The sequence below is a fragment of the Equus przewalskii genome, chromosome 16, assembly GCF_037783145.1.
Source record: "Equus przewalskii isolate Varuska chromosome 16, EquPr2, whole genome shotgun sequence".
Taxonomy (NCBI): Eukaryota; Metazoa; Chordata; class Mammalia; order Perissodactyla; family Equidae; genus Equus; species Equus przewalskii.
Genome location: NC_091846.1, coordinates 23916686 through 23933766, shown reverse-complemented (window position 1 = coordinate 23933766; position 17081 = coordinate 23916686). Strand labels below are relative to the sequence as shown.

The following is a 17081-nucleotide window of genomic DNA, read 5'->3' as shown; positions in this document are numbered from 1 at the left end:
AAGTCAAAGGATATACAAGCAGAAGGGGACTGAGGGGCATTCTCAAAGGGCTGGAGTCTTGAGGGAGCTTTGCTTGGGAATGTTCACTCCCTCCTCTCCTGCTTATGCTCTGCATTGAACACTGACAGTGAGGTTCAAGGTCAGCATGGTGACCGGGTGCAGGTTGGGAGAGGCAGGGAGGGGTGAAGGGCAGCTTCACTTTGTATTCTCTGAGCTGTTTAACTTTCTCACTTTGAGAACGTATTCATGGTTGAGTACAGTATTAAAATAGAAATAAAGTCTTTTGGATTTGATTAGAAATCAGGAAGGCTTTGGTGACTTTGAGGAACAGTAAAAAGGAGGAAGGTCAAAGGAAAAGGAGGGAGCCGTGAAAGAGATGACAAAATGGATCAAACCAGGGTATAATCTTCACAGGGAACTAACATAAGTTGGAGAGGGATGAGGAGGAGTTGAGGAAGCTTCTAGGAACGATGGGAGGTAGAGACAAAGTACAGAAGAACATGGGTATTCTTGAAATTCTCATTTGGAACATTGGAAATTGAAAGTGGAATTGAGAAGTGGAAGTAAAAAAAGAAAGGGAATTATGCTTGATGACCTTTTCTTAGAGAAGAGATGGGATACAGATCTGCTCAGAGAATGGCAATCTGAGGTTGAGAAGAAGACTTAAGTAGGAAAAAGACTTGAAAAAGTCCACTAAGGACAAACCAAAGGATTGATGGTAATGATGAAAGTCCAGGCGAGGTTGGAAACCATGGATATGTGCTGCTGCCCAATTCAGCGTGCACCTTTCTCCAGCAGCTCTTGGTTACACAAGTGCAGCAACAGTAAAGACTGGTTGTCAGAGTGATCCAGGGTTGGGGTTTTGTTAGGCCAATGAAGGAGAAACTACTAGCACATGAAGAGTGCTGGCGAAAATACATCGATCAGATGATCTGCCATTAACTCCTGGCTTGGTACAGGTTCTTACCTTCTGGTCTGGAAGGGATGGATAGACTTAGAGAAAGTGGAAGCCTCTGTAGGCTGCAAGTTCCTGACATAGCCCAAGGGCAGGACATAGGTACTAATCCTCTGCTTTAAGTGGCCAGAGGCAATGAAAGTCCCAGTACTGTCTCTCCTCTTTCTTCTCATCCTTGAAAGAATGATGAGCCAAAGAGCAAAGACACTCACAGTCCACAAGGCAGCACAAATCAACACACTGACAAGGGATAAAGCATTTCTTCTTTATCACTGGATCATTTCTTAATTTGTCTCACCAGGTTCCAGTGGCCATGGAGAGTGTATGCTATTCAGTGCTGTTTTATTGAGCATGTTGTCCCCCAGCTATGCCTAGAGTCTGCCAAGCAGAGAGAAGTCAGCTGTCACTCTGGCAGACTCTGAGCTGCCCGGACCATTAAATGGTCTCTTATCCATCGGCAGGCATCCTGAAGAGCAACCAAAGACATGTCCTCCAACGGCACTGCCTTTCTGTGATGCTATGCTCCTAAGTGTTAGAAGAACCGGTTAGGTGGGGGAGATGTCCCTAAATTCTCCTGCACCTGTGGGCAGAATGGGACAGGATTGCTGCATCCAAGGGACAAGAGAAGGAGGTGAGCCAAATGGTGGGCCTGCAGAGCCCTTGTTTCAGGGCAGTGACAGCATGGCTGGCCACTTGGCAGCTCTCTGGTAGTGCAATACTCGAGAGAAGGGCAGCAGCCCCTCTCTATGTGGCTGTGAGCATCCCTGCTCCTGGACACTGGCCTACTCACCTTCAGGCTGGGGCGGTGCCCAGAGCTCCCTCCTGGACTTCTGAATGCCACCACATAGTGTAGCAGGGCAGAAAGAGGAAAAAGGAGAGCCAGTTTCACTTCACCAGGAGAGAAGTTGAGAAGACAGAGAAACTGAGGGAAAGGCAAACTAGACTAATTCTTCACAAGCTTTCTTTTGTACCACGGTAAGTGCTAACCCACGCTGTGATCTCCAGGCAGTGGGAGAGAGAACAGGTAACCCAGTTCCCTTCCTGTCCTGGTTGCTTGGTGATGAGTTTCTGAAACCCACTTCCTAGGCTGACTCCTGGCAATAAGGAGGTTGGGCATAAACCTGGTGGGTCCCAGAGGAGAGAACCCCAAGTGGCCTCCTTAGAGAGTTCGTTTCAGGCAGTGGGGCTGTGCCCCAGCAAAAAGGCCAACAGAACACCATCTGGCTTTGAGCCTATTTTATTAGCTGATTTATTTTGTATTTTTCCAAGCAGTTTTTTCAGAAGATACTGTATAATGGGAAAATTAAACATACATATTTCACTATCATTTCCTCTTGGACCTAAATGTGCATGCAATTATTTTAAACCCAAGTGCTAAAATTTCAGGTAGTTATATTTGTTTATATACATTCACTTCATTCCACGTAGAATTTCAGAATACTCACAAACATGCCAAAAAAAAAGAAAAACAGAACCAAAAAAGTACACAGGTATGCCAGCCAAAAGATCTAGAAAGTTGATTTATAAAGTTACATACAATTCCAATAAAACAATTTTTTTCTGGAACTAGATAGAAGCTGATTTCAAACTCATATAAGGAAGAAAATGGTCAGGAAAATGGTCTAAAAAGCACTGAGGGAACACTAGATCTGAGAGATAATCAAAGCCATATTACATACCCTCAAATCAAAGTATGTTATAGGTGAATGAACAGACTGATCAAGAGAAAAGAAGTCCAGAAATAAACCCAAATATATGTGGGAAGTCAGTATGTGGTAAAGGTGGCATGTCAGATCCATGGGGAACCAATTGGCATAATAAGTAGCTGTGCAGAAAAAATAAAATGAAATCACAGATGAAATTCTAAATGGTTCAAAGACTTAAAGTATCAAACAAAACCATAAAAGTAATGGAAGAAAATGTGGGAGCATTCTGTTACAACTTTGTAGTGGCAAAGGCAATTTTAGCAAAGATTCAAAATTCAGAAGCTATTAAGGAGAAAAAAATTTATAAATAATAAATAAAAATACATGTGAAAAAACCACCACAAACAATGTCAAGTAACATTGGGAATACATAGGTAAATTGTAAAAAACAGACAAAAAGCTAGTTCCCCTAATTTATGTTAGGAAAAAAACCAAGAACCTTCAAGAACAGAGTTCAAATAATGTTGTGACCTTAACACTTAGGAGACAAACATATTTACTTGTTTAATCATTAAAACAACCTCATAATATGGGTACTGTTACTATCACCATTCATCGGGACTCTAAGGTGCAGAGAGCTTAAGTAACTTGCCCAAGGTTACACAGCTTTACCAGGGACAGCCAGATAATCTGGCTGGAGACTGTTTTGTTTAACCGCAAAGTTCTACGGCAAAAACTAGGAACAGCCAAACATAAAAAACAAAATATAAATTTGCTTATACACTTGAAAAGACACTCAAAATCCTACATAATAAAATAGAAATTAAAACTACAGTGAGATATATCATTTTCACCGTCCCTCAAAGCTGCTTTATTGGTCTGCATTGTCTAGGCAGATGAGGTTTTTGATTTGTCTGAAGCGGGGAGGTTGGACCCGGGTGACCTAAGCATTCAGTTTAGGATTCTCTACATGGTGTCAGTTTGGGAAAGCAAAGGTCTTTTCTCCTATTACAAAAGTAATAATGCAGAAAACATGTGGTCATGTTTAGCCTTTAGGAAAAAATGATATCTACCTTTATATACGTTTTTTCCTGATATATACCTTTATAAAGGCAGTTGGGGAATAAAACGGCATCTATTTTCTTTTCTCAGATGGCATTAGCAAGGCAATCATCATGAGGAAAGGGTTTGCTTATTTTATATATTGTGGTGAAGTCACGGTTACCTCTGATCAAGGGACTTGGGTTTATAAACGGAAAATGAAATCCACTGAGAATCCCAGGATCATTCTTAATCTAACACTTCAATCTTTGCTGTCATCACTTCTTTACTCACAGAAGCTCACAAATGGAAAGTGCAATTGATTTGTAATTATGTTCATTTCCCTCTGAATTCGATGGCAGCCTTGGCAAAAGTAAAATGACTGAGCTGGTAGCAGTAAGCAGGGAGAAAGAAACAGCCAATCTCAGAAATATCTAGAGCGAGAAAACTTGAGTAATCTATGATGTGGTTATCAAGGTTGCCATTTGTTAGATTCTAGAGAATTTCGAAGGCCAGCCACCATCTCCATGAAGCCTTTGCTCCCATGACACAGGTGCAACTGTTTCATTCCTGATCATCCAAAACTCTATATCATCATAATATTTGTGACAAGACTATACAGAAGTATATAAGGGAAAATATAACAATCCTGCCATTCTAATTTCACCTTCTTGACAAGTGTGAAGTCTTTCAACAGTTGCTTAGTGCTACTATACATATCTTCATATATTATTACTACTGTAATTATTTTAGCAGAATTTGGCTCAGCCCAAAATTTGCTTTTTCCACTTGACATTATGGACATTCCTCCAGTTGAATATCAACCCCAACTCAATATTTTTAAGAGCTGCAAAATATTCTGTAAGATAGATAAAAATAACACATTCAACTCTAACCCAACCTGCTATTCTCTGAAATTGCTGCATTAAAGATTCTTATATGTGCTTTTGTTTTTCTGTAGAACAGATTCTCTCAAGTGGGATTAGCGGGCCAAACTTTAACAACTTATGCTAGATTGTCCAAGAACAAACAATTCACATTCACACAAACAGGACATAAGAGTTTGTGGGACACCATATCCAAAACAGCACTGGGTGTTTTCACTTATTTTAAATTTGCCAATCACAAGGGTAAAAATGGTATTGTTTTAAATTACATTTCCATGACTGTTAAAGAGGCTGTGCATTTTTTTAAGAGCTTTATTGTCCACTCCAAGTTATGTTTCTGTAAATTGCCTGTTCATATAGTTATTTCTTTCCCTATGGGATTGACAGTCTTTTTGTTTTTTACCAAAATGTAGGTGCTCTTTGTGTGTTAAGGTACCAACCCTTGGTCTGTTGTTCATATACATTGAAATATTTTTTGACCTTGCTTATATTTTAGCCATATAAAACTTGCTATTTCTCATGTAGGCAGCTATGTCTATATCTTTATGATTTCTGCATTTTTTGACTTGCTTAAAAAGATCTACTGCACCACTGGATTATTTTAAAATTATAGAAAAAGCTATGAATTTGGACTCAGGGTGAATGAGGAAATAAAACATTTAGTGTAATTATTATTTATTTTAGATATATTCATAGAAATATCAGTGTAATGATGACTAATTGGGAGGGGACTGTAATCATGAGAAGAAAGGAAAAGCCAAGGAGAAATTCAAACTAACTGGCATAGGGTGAAGGAAATGAAGAAGACATTGTACAAGTCGGCAAACATATGAAATGGGTAAAAAAAGATGAATTATTACAAAGAAAAATATATGACAGATATAAGATGGGAGGAAGAAAGTCAATTATGTCAACTGTCACAGTAAATGCAGACAGCCTGAATTTCATTATCAAAAGGCAGAGACTGTCAGATTTGGTTTCAAATCCATCTGTAAGTTACTTGTGAAAATATTCATAAAGGAACAAAGATATTAAACATGAAGAGATGAGAAAAGATACACTGGAGAGATTCAAACAAGGAAGAGGAGGTACGGTAATATCATCAGAGCAGAATTCAAGGACCAAACCTTGTCTCAGGGGCTCAGAGACATCAAAAATTTGAGTTAGGGCTACCAAAGCAGGACTTAACTTTCTGGAGTGAAAGGAAGAGCAAAAATGTAAGGTAACAGTGCAAGCCTCCTTTTCCTTCAAGGCATTTACCAATTTGTTGGAGGGACGGACTGAGAGGCTGAGGAATGAAAGAGTTAGCAGCAGACTTACCACGCTGCTGAGGAGACAAAAATTGGAGATCAGAACTCTTCAAAATGAAGACACCTCGGGCTTCCATCTGAGGTCATGATGGAGTACACCCTAGGGGTAAGGGTAAACTAAGAGCAGCCCAGAGCATCCAAAAACCTAGCCTAAAGCAAACTCAATCCCTGACTGGAGTAAGGGGGCTATTCTAACCGTCTGCTAAAGCTAGAGAGCGCCTCTCTGAAGAAAACATCAGCGCATGCACAAATTCTTTTACAGTGTCCAGTATTCAATAAAAAATTACCAGGCAGATCAACTGACAAAACTAAGAGGAAAAAGACCCCAGAAAATAGAAATTCCCAGGTAATTCATATAGGCAGATGCCTGTGAGTCATATTTAAGAAAGTAGATGCAAACATGAAGAATTATTACAGAGAACTGGAATCTATAAAAAGAATCAAGTGGGAATTCTGAAACTAAAATACAGTAACATTAAGAATATAATACATGGGTGTAGCAGCAAATTACAAGTAGCTGGTGAGAAGCTTAATAATCCCAAAGAAGAAAAGTCAGTAAAACTAGCCAGACTAAGAGGAGGAGGGGCCAGCCCGGTGGCACAGTGGTTAAGTTCAGTGCGCTCCACTTCGGTGGCCCAGGTTTGCAGCTTTAGATCCCAGGTGTGGACCTACACCACTCATCAAGCCAAGCTGTGGCAGCAACCCACATATAAAGTGGAGGGAGGTTGGCATAGATGTAAGCTCAGGGCCAATCTTCCTCACCAAAAAAAAAGGAAAGTGAAAAATGTAGGAAAGTGTTTGAGTCATAAACATGGGTAAAAATTCTACCATACATGAAATTGGAGTCTCAGAAGTGAGGAGTTGGGGAGGAGAGAATGGGGTAGGAGGCGTACTGGAAAAGATAACAGCCAAGAGTTTTCTTAAACTGACAAAAAGGCATTGAACCACAAATTTAAGAATCCATACAAACACTATGCAGGATAAAACCAAAATTAACCCACATCTGGGCACATCACAGTAAGATTCCTAAAACACGAAGACAAAAAAATCCCATAGCAGCAAAGGAAGGTAACAGGCGATGGCTTCTAAGGAATGACAATAAGTCTGACAGCTGAGTTCTCCAAAGAAACAAATAAAAAAATAGAGGCTAGAAACTTTGGAATGTCACCTATAAATTGCTTAAAAAATTACTGCCAACCTTGAGTTATATACTGAGCACAAATATGTTTAAAAATGAAGGCAAAATAAAGATGTATAGAATAACAGAAGCTGAAAGAAAACTTATGATACTCCAAAAGAAATCCTTTAGGAGTTAAGACTATATAAACCCAGTCAGAATCATGGAAATGACAAAAGCAGTAAACAGTGAAAGAAAGGGTCAGTATATGGGAAATAAATACTGAGTAAATAAAACATTTATGACAAAAACATACATAGAACTAGAAAATAGGAAAAATAATACAAAAGACAACAGAGGGGCAAATGGAGTTAAAATATTCTAAAGTTTTTGCATTATCCAAGAAGTGACACAAGTAATGATTTGGATTAGACTGTATTAGGCCAAAAATGAATGTGGAGGTTTTTCTTTCTTTCTTTCTTTCCTTTTTAATTTTTTTGGTGAGGAAGATTGGCCCTGAGTTAACATCTGTGCCAGTCTTCCTCTATTTTGCACATGGGATGCTGCCACAGTGTGGCTTGATCTTGATGAGTAGTGTGTAGGTCTCCACCTGGGATCTGAAGCAGTGAACCCCAGGCCACCAAAGCAGAATGTGCAAACTTAACCACTACACCACCCGGCTGGCCCCAAAATTAATGTTTTCATCACTAAGGATTTAAAAGAATGAATATAACAAGCTTATAAAGGAGAATAATGAATTAACAATTGTTGATTAGTCCAAAAGAAGGTAAGAATGGAGAGAAACTGGAATATAAAATAAATGGACAATAGGAAGAAATTCATAAGAAGGTAAACCCAAATATGAGGTACATTAAATGTAAATAGACTAAGTATTCCAATTAAAAGACAGAGTGACTAGGGGTCAGCCCCGTGGCCAAGTAGTTAAGTTCATGTGCTCCACTTTGGTGGCGCAGGGTTTTGTCGGTTTGGATCTGGGTGCAGACATGGCACTGCTCATCAGGCCATGCTGAGGCAGTGCCCCATGTAGCACAACCAGAAGGACCCACAACTAGACTATACAACTATATAGTGGGGGGCTTTGGGGAGAAGAAGAAGGAAAAAAAAGAAGATTGGTAACAGATGTTAGCTCAGGTGCAAATCTTTAAAAAAAAATACAGAGTGACTGTATAAAAACAAAACTTTATATGCTGTGTACAAGTAATACATACTTTTTTTTTTTTGAGGAAGATTAGCCCTGAGCTAACATCCGCTGCCAATCCTCCTCTTTTTGCTGAGGAAGACTGGTCCTGAGCTAACATCCGTGTCCATCTTCACCTACATTATATGTGGGATGCTGCCACAGCATGGCTTGATAAGCAGTGCATAGGTTCAGGCCTGGGATCCAAATGGGTGAACCCAGGGCCGCTGAAGTGGAACACACTAACTTAACTAGTATGCTACTGGGCTGGCCCCCTACAAGCAATATATTCTAAGTATATAGTCAGAAGTTTGACAGTAATAGGATGGGATAAGATATATCGAGAATATGATAACCAAAGGAAAAGTGGCATAGCTATCCTAATATCAAATAAAGTAGACTTTAAGGCAAGAAGCATTACATTTAGTAATGATAAAATAATCCATATGAAAGAGAACAGCTTAAACTTTGTATCCAGCTAATAACCCAAGATAGAAAATTATTAAATAATAACTATTGAAAAGCTTAGCAATGTAATTAAAGATACCATTTGAAAAGGCACCAGGGCGAGAGCAATTTAGAACTGTTTTACACAACCTTTAAAGAATATTCCTACTTAAGTATTTCAAGACCATAGGGAAAAAACAGAAATGTCCCAAATTGATTTGGTGAAACTATAAAAAGAAACCTTGTAAGAATGATAAACCCAAGTCAGCCTAACAAAGAAATCCAAGTCCAATTTTATTTATAAATTTATTCTAGGAATGCAAGGGTAGTTCAATATTTGGAAATCTATCAAAGCTAAATATATTAATAATTTTTTTTAAAGATTTTATTTTTTACTTTTTCTCCCCAAAGCCCCCCGGTACATAGTTGTATATTCTTCGTTGTGGGTCCTTCTAGTTGTGGCATGTGGGACACTGCCTCAGTGTGGTTTGATGAGCAGTGCCATGTCCGCGCCCAGGATTCGAACTAACGAAACACTGGGCCGCCTGCAGCGGAGCGCGCGAACTTAACCACTCGGCCACGGGGCCAGCCCCCTAAGTATATTAATACATTGAAGGGGAAAACTATGATCATGTCAATGGATGCTGCAAAAGCTTTAATCATTGGGAGAAGAAAACATGTTAGACCATCAACAAAAATAAATTCCAACTGGACTAAGGATCTAAATGTAAAAACAATGAACAAAAGCAACAATAGGAATGGAGACACTAGAAGAAAATTCAGGAGAATTTATGCTAAACCCCTACAGGCCCTTCAGTAGAACTGACTTTTTTTTTTTTTCTTTTTTTTTACTTTTCCCAAATGCCCCCGTCCTTGGCCATACATCTCACAGACTTGTGGAATAGAGCCTATATAACATTTGCTTTTCTTATGTTTACTTCTCTGCCTTCCTCTCCACATTGTAAGAGATCTCTAAGTGCATATTTAATTTATTGCAGTATATTCAGTGGCAAGCACATAGTATTCATGCAATAAAAGTTTGTTGACCCACGGATGGATGATGAACCCTAAGCACCCCTACAACCGTTCCAGCCTGCCTGCCTCCTGGGGCGATATTTGGAAGGATCAAGAGGCAGATTCCTATTGGGAAGTAGAAGGGGCATGGGCTTTGGAGGCAAAACTGACCCAAGTTGACTCCTGATTATGAGCTATGTCATCTCATCCAATTTCTCTGCAGCTTATTTTTTGTAAGGTGCTTTGTACACTACTGGGTCTGTGGCTGTTGCTCAGAAATTGGCCCTTACTACTAGTGGTGGTATTAAGCTTGGTGAAGATGGGGGAGTTGGTATGCCTGAAGATGGGCAAAAGATGGGTGACCCTCCCAGCCTTGGTCTCACCACTGGAACTGTGTACAGAGTAAAACTAGAGTAAATCTGACAATAGTTTTGCTCGTTTCCTTTGCGTTATTCTTGCCCCTCCCTTGATAATTGCAACTCCCTCTTAGACAGTCTGTCTCAGTCCTCCACCCTGGCTGCACCTTAGAATCACGTGGCCTTACCATGGACCAGTGAAAGAAATCAGCATGCTCCCAGGAGTTTCTATATGCAGTGGTGGTTGAGATCACTAGTCCTTCGTTCTCTTGCTCCCAGTAGAATGAAGCCAAGATTACACAGGCTTAGAAACCACAAGCACTTTTTCGGAGCAAAAACCCTTTCCTAGGGCGGGAGGTACATTCAGCAGTAAGAGGAAGGCTTGGTGCTGGAGGTTTGCAGTCTTAGCCCGCTGCTAGCTGGAGAGGCGACCCAGCAAGCCATAAACCCCCTCTCTGCCCCGCTTCCCTAATCCGTCAAACACACACAGTAAGATCTTCTGTTTTGTCTACCTCAGACTGAAATGTGAAGTTTAACATGGAAAAGAAGACTTTTCAAAATTTTGAAAGTCAGACAAATGTCACTTGTGTTCCCATCATCATCAGACTAAATCTTTGCTGTGCTGAGGTCGACTTTGCACAGGCTATTTCACTTTTTGAACCCCAGTTTTCTCACCTATAACATGGAGCTACCTGCCCTGCAGATTACACATTAGCCAGCAAGGCAAACAATAAGAATGAAAAACACAAGATATTATATTGTTTGCTCTGGTTAATTTGCATCTTTATTATTACAAAGCTGTGGGTAGACTCACACATGTCCTTGATTTTAAGCCTGCCATCACATCCCAGAGTCTCTCATGTTAGTGGATGCTGGCACCCACGTGGCTATAGGCAGGTGCAGCATTTCTGTCTGAAAAGCTTTGCAACTTTAAAACAAATCTTGGGGAATCTTTGGTTACAAACTAAGCCTGCTGAGGTGACAGGTGCAACTCACTTGGCTGCCTGGGAGCTGCCCCTTTAGGTTCCATTACCTGGGCTCTCCTGACTGTTAGGTGTGTGACAGACGACCAACACTGGTGACAGATGAATGCATGCAATTGACCTAAGCAAATCAGGTTGAAATCCTCTGGTATGTGGTGTCACAACAGGAGGAAGTGTTACAGAGGCGCTGGGAAGGCTGAAACTCTTTGCCCCTGAGCAAGTCCTGCCACCTTCCCCTGTCCTCACCTTTTCCCTCTGAGTTACAGCACCTGGTACCTTCTCCAGCCCCCAGAAGCTTGTATTCTCTAGTATTGGGCTCTATGTTCTATACCAACCACAAGTCCAGTGATTATAAATGTTGAGGTCTCTGGAAAACTCAACAGTGAGAGTAGTGAATTTGAAAGCGTAAGATGGGGGAAATATTTTGGGAGGTGGCCACAGCACAGTTATTCCTAATTTTGGCTCTACTGCTGTATACATTCTTACCTGTGCAAAGCAATGTGAACTTACGTTCTCAGCCAATGACATTAACAGATTTTTCTTTCCTAAAGCAAATCTGCTAATTACTATGTCGTAAAATATCTTGAAACAAACAATAGATTCAGCATGTCAGGTTTCAATGCAACAAAACAGAACAAGGCCCCCTGGAAGGCATGAACTGTCATTTCAAATGAGACCCACTTACCTACTGATATGGTCCAAACAGCAATTATTTTCAGAAATGCCCTGGTTCTGGAGTTGAAGCGGCTGTGATGGATGGGGTTCTGGATGGCGACGTAGCGGTCCAGCGAGATGGCGCAGAGGTGCATGATGGAGGCCGTGGAGAAGAGCACATCCAGGTAAATCCAGATGGCGCAGAGCTTGCTGGGCAGAGGCCACCGGTAACCTACGATGGAGAAAATGCAGAAGGTTAACATCAGTCATTGGCCTTGTGCTCTCTCTGGTGTGTGGCATTGACCCTGCTACAACAGTTTCCATCCTGGGGAAAGGCACAGGGGGCAGCAAAGGGCAAGACGAGATATTTTCAATATTTCAAAAACAGCCTAATAGCAACTGTACTTAACCATCGTAAGATCGCACTGGCTGATGAACACAAGGTTTGATGTTTCTTGTGGCTGGAATTATGCCCATGTGCTGTGGTAACTCAAGTTGTCTGTCTTTAGGATTTCTTTCACTCTATCTCTTTTGCCTAACAATCTACCTTTTTTTTTTAATGACAAGTCATAAGTTATGATGTATTTTGGGCTCTTCTATTGAAGCACCTCTTACAGTGTACTGTTGTTATTTATCCACATATCTTTCATGTATCGTAGCTTCCCTGAGGTTATAGGTCCACCTCAGTCTATTATTTAAGTGCTCAGTCTCGCACTGCAATAACATTTAATACTTTCTCAATAAATCCTATTGGTGTGAATGAATAAATAATTAAAAATCCAGATTGACATTCCCAGTTTGTAAAAATGAAAACAACTACCTAATAATGCTTTGGGGGTTGAACTCAAATGTGAGGTGTGTGGGGAAAAAATAAAGACAGTGGTGAAGAAAAGCATGGTATTGTCCTGAGAACTGTTTCAGGGCAGTGGTTCTCAAACTTTGGGGAGTGGGAGAATCTCCCAGGTGACTTCTTATAATGGGACTGCCGGCCCCCATCTCCAGAGGTTGATTCCGTATGTCTGCAGAGGAGCAGGAGAATTTGCATTTCTGACAAGTTCCCAGGAGGTGCCTGTGCTGTTGGTGCTGCTGGTTCAGGGCCCACACTTTGGCAACTGCTGTTTGGGGCAGTGGTTCTTACCCCTGGCTGCGCGTTAGAATCAGCTGGAGGGCTTTAGAGAAAGTCCTGATGCCCAGGAGGGTGGGCGGAGGTGGGCACCAAACGTTAAAGGATTTCAAAGCTCTCCAGATGATTCCACTGTGAGAGGCAGTGGAGGAGGTCACCTGCTGTATTAGGAAGTTAGGGTATGCCTTATGGACATAAGCAAAGTGTCTCGTTTTTGTTTGTTTTGGAGGGGGATCAAATACTTAAAGCTTAACTAGTTTTTATGATAGTATAAGCAGTGGCATTAGATCTGTGTGCAAACGAGAAGAAAAACTATACAGACCTCCTTATCTTCACAATATTGCAGACCCACAAAGCTGAACAAAGTTTCCATTCGGAAACATAGGCATATTCTCTCTACCAAAATGCCGCCTCATATATTTAGGAAAGCAAAGTGTGCGGGATACAAGCCTAACTTAGTGCTTTTCACTCTGATTATTTGCAAAGAGCTTGAGCTAAAACGAGAGGAGAGCTTCTTCCTTAGCAGCGCCCTGGGGGGAAGCCACGCTCTGCCTGGTTGGAACTGATGTTGGCCCTCAGGAGAGTTTTTTCTGCAAGGAGGCAGCCACCGGCCTTAGCCTGGGCTTCCGGCGGGGAGAAGGAGGGGGCGCTTCCTCGCCGGGATGAGTCTGGGAGGACCAGTCCTCCAAGAGGCGCAACTCTGGCCGGGAACCTGCTGCGCTAGGGGCGGCCGCCGCCAGGGGGCGCCGTTGCACCCGGAGCGGGAAGCGCCGGCCAGGTCCCAGCTTCTGAAGCCGACCGGCGCGTGCCTGCCTCACACCAGCAGCTTGGGGTCGCCCCCACCCTCCCGCCGTGGTTTTGGTTTCCAGACGCGTTGTGGGACAGTCATCCCCCACTGCTGGAGTTTACTTTGGAGGGGGGCGGGGTTGTAGGAAGTGACAGCGTCTCCCGATTGACTGGGAAATGACAGGCGAATTTAATGAAATCATCTGGGTGTGACCTTCAGTCAAGCGGGGGCGGGCCTTGCTAATGAGCCTTATTGCCTAGGTGCAAACCCACGCCTGCTCTCCGTTGCTCACCTCCTTCCTCCTTCACGCTCCTCAGGGCTGGGTTGATATTTTTTTAGCCCCTAAGACCTGGCCAGAAAATCCCCTCTAAAAGACAGCGTTCATAACCAGTTTCTAGCCCTGGGTGAGTGCTGATGTGCCTGTCAGCGGTCTCAATATTCTCTCTTTTTAAAAGGAGAAATCTGGATGTATTACTCATAACTTGGAAAGAATATCACATTCTGCTTCCCGCTGAAGCCGTCCCAGTGTTTGCTGACTTGCTGAGAGGTTTGACTCTTTCAAACTCTGCTGAGAAGAAAGCAAGATTAGTCTCTTTCTGTTTTCCACCCTCCTCCAAACCAGACCAGAGGAGTTTATGCATATGCATTTTTAAAGTCTTGAGGGTATAATTCAAAGGCACACTTCCAAATTAGCTTCTCTGGGCAGGGAACAATTAAAATTGGTGTAATTCATTTATTCTAATGGAGACTCTGCATATTTTAACACTAAACCCAATGCATCATTGATGTTCTCTCTGCAAATGTTTCAAAAGGTAATTGGGAAGGTTTTACCACTCCATTCGAAGTGCTGAAAACTGTGTAACAAAGATAAAACTGTTCTGACCTGAAGACTGGAACATTTGGGAATACAAAGGAGTGAAAATCGAGTGGATTCAGAATGACAGATAAATTATTGCTTTATGACTGGGTTGGGGCATTTATAATCATTTCTGCATAAGATGTACACGTTTTAAAGCGCAACACTTCATAATTCTCTCTCTTCATAAAATGTGCGTGTTTCGAAGTACAAAACTCTCCAATGATCAAAGATACTAGGTTGTCTGATTTTTTAATATGTGAAACCCCATCTTAAGAGCAAAATTTAAGTAATTGGTGTAACATGGTAGATCCCATCTATAAACAAAGCCTTGTGTTTAGTTTGTCACCTGAGCCCCTGCTCATCAGCTACTGACATGCACATGCCCTTTATTACTAGTGTGGGTACAGCTTGGGAACGAATGCCACTCACCATATAGGATGGTTAACATGGACACGGGCATGACAAGGAAACCCAGCAGCATATCAGCTATGGCAAGTGACATCAGGAAATAGTTGGTGGCGTTCTGCAGCTTTTTCTCTAGGGACACTGCCATGATGACGAGTATGTTTCCAGCAATGGTTAGAATGATCACTACAGTTGTCAACAAAGCAGACCAGTTTTTTTCCTGGAGATGAAGTAAGGAGAGGCATGGTGGGGACAGACAGCCCTCACAGGAAAGGTTGGTTCGATTTTCCGAGTCCACTGTCCAGTTAAATGCATCTGAAGTGTTTGTGTCTCCGGAGTGAAAGTTGCTGTTGTAGAGCCTTGTGTCATCATTTAATTGCATTAAGGAGTTCGTGGTTGAGCTCAAAGAAGTGTTTTCTTCACAAAGAATATCCATTTCGGAGCCAGCACTTGTAGCAGATGAAGTCTAGAGAAACTAACAAGTTATAGGCTCTGCTCACCATCCATCTTTGTGTCCCCACACTCTGTCACACTGAAGCTGGTGTACAGGCTGGGCTCCTTTAGTTGGCTTTTTTCCTCCCATTATTATAGTAGTACATAAAGAAGTGTAATGGCTCTTTCTGTTTTCTTCCTTCACAATTTTAGTAGTCCTCTGTTCGGTTTTAGTTTTTTCTCTAAAGCAAGGTCAGAAAAGCAGAATGAACTTGTAACATAGAGGTTGTAGAATTTTGAGCATTCAGGGAGAAAGATGTGATCCTGGCTAAAAAAGAAAAGTTTTGTGACTACTAGGAATCTCCTGGAGCTCTATCTCATTCTGTTGGTTATGTTTGTCCCACTAGTTCAGCCACAGCAGTATTAAAATAGCATGCAATCCAAAACAGCGGGGCTGCATGCATCCTACATTCAGAAAGTCAATTAAAAATACATCCACTGTTAGTGCCGTACTAATCGGATGTACTTTGGGTTATAGTTCTCAGTCAGTCTTAGGCTGAATTGCCGCAGCTGCTGTCAGGAATTTCAGCTTGTATTACATTGCTTAGTTAATAAAAGAAAAACAAAGTCTTAGAGATTAGCAGACAACTTTACACACTAGAAATTCTTGTAAAAATGATTACATTTTGGCCAAGTGTGATTCCAAGCCCGAGAGAAAATTACACAGCAATAAAATACAGCAGCATGAGAAAACAAGAACTTACATTTGTCTTCAGGGTCCACATGTTAAACACAATTTGCTGTTCTGTGACCCGCTGCATCTCTCAGGGTAATGAAGCTGGTGTAGAGTGCCTTCTCCTGGAGCTTCCACCAGCATAATATGATAGTAATTTGATTTCTGTTTTGCTGATTTCAAAACCTGCATGTTAAGAGTCGAGCCAGTTCCAGCACTGCGAGGTCCGTGTTGGCTTCCTCTGCCCCCACTCAGCCGGGTGACTCCCTCCCTGTGTGGCTCGCCTCAGCCAGGCACACGTTTAGAAATCATTCATGAGCCCCTCTCAAAGTCACACAAAAGAGATCGCGCAGGAAAGTAGGAAGAGCCGCCTGCACCAAGGGACGCGTGGTTTCCACGGGGATGGACTCGCTCTCTGGCTGCCTCGTTCACTTCGTCAGACCTCCCTCTCTCTGTATGTCATAAACTGCAAGGTGGCAGCAGTGGGGAGGGGGGACCAAACAGGCATTTTTCCTCTTTTTGCTACATGTGAACGTTGGGAAGTTTTCTTTTGTTTTAAAAGGAGAGAAACTGGTGAAATTGCCTTTTTTACAGATTCCTAAGGCAGGTAAGCCACACTGTGATATTTTGTAGGGTGAAGGGTGAAGAGAGATCGTAAATACAGCTAGAAAATGGTATATTCTGGGAGCACTGTAAGCATGCAGCGCTCCCATCCAGAGCCTCAGGCGCTTCTGTCTAAAGTGGAATTACTGACGTCCGCGATGTGGGCTCAGAGTGGCCAAGCGGATTTTTGGTGATAACTCTAAACAACTAGTACTTTTATTTATTATTAAATAATACACTATTCAATTAGCTTATTTTCTTCAGGAGAAATATACCACCTAGAAGTAATTCATAAACCTCATATGTGAAAGAGAATGAGTTGGTTTTTCCAGAGATAACACTAAGGACAGCCTACTTTACTTATAAGAAAGCCCCTTCCCAGGTTGCTAAAGAAGGCGGGTATATGGCAGGTCTATGTACATGTGTCCATACATACAGATCTCCTTATTTTTACAGGTGAGAAAATGAATTCTTTCCCGAATAGTTGGCGTTTTCTAAGTTTTGGTCCATCTTCTCATTCTTTATGTTCTC

The 17081-nt window shown here is 41.7% G+C and overlaps 1 protein-coding gene across 5 annotated transcripts in view; it reads right to left on the bottom strand.

Moving 5' to 3' along the window:
• HTR2A (5-hydroxytryptamine receptor 2A) overlaps window positions 1-16684 on the bottom strand; it is a 57701-nt gene extending 41017 nt beyond the window's left edge. Inside the window, exons 1-3 of one of the 5 annotated variants that reach the window (XM_008524893.2) lie at window positions 15979-16590; window positions 14807-15542; window positions 11640-11840 (exon numbers count right to left, since the gene is read on the bottom strand). In XM_008524893.2, the coding sequence (XP_008523115.1) occupies window positions 11640-11840; window positions 14807-15218 (613 nt within the window). In that variant the 5' untranslated portion in view covers window positions 15219-15542; window positions 15979-16590. Of the gene's footprint in view, window positions 1-11639; window positions 11841-14806 lie in introns of all 5 variants that reach the window. The other 4 variants (XM_070578827.1, XM_070578826.1, XM_008524892.2 and 1 more) reach the window with 4 other exon arrangements.
• Window positions 16685-17081: the final 397 nt, after the last annotated feature.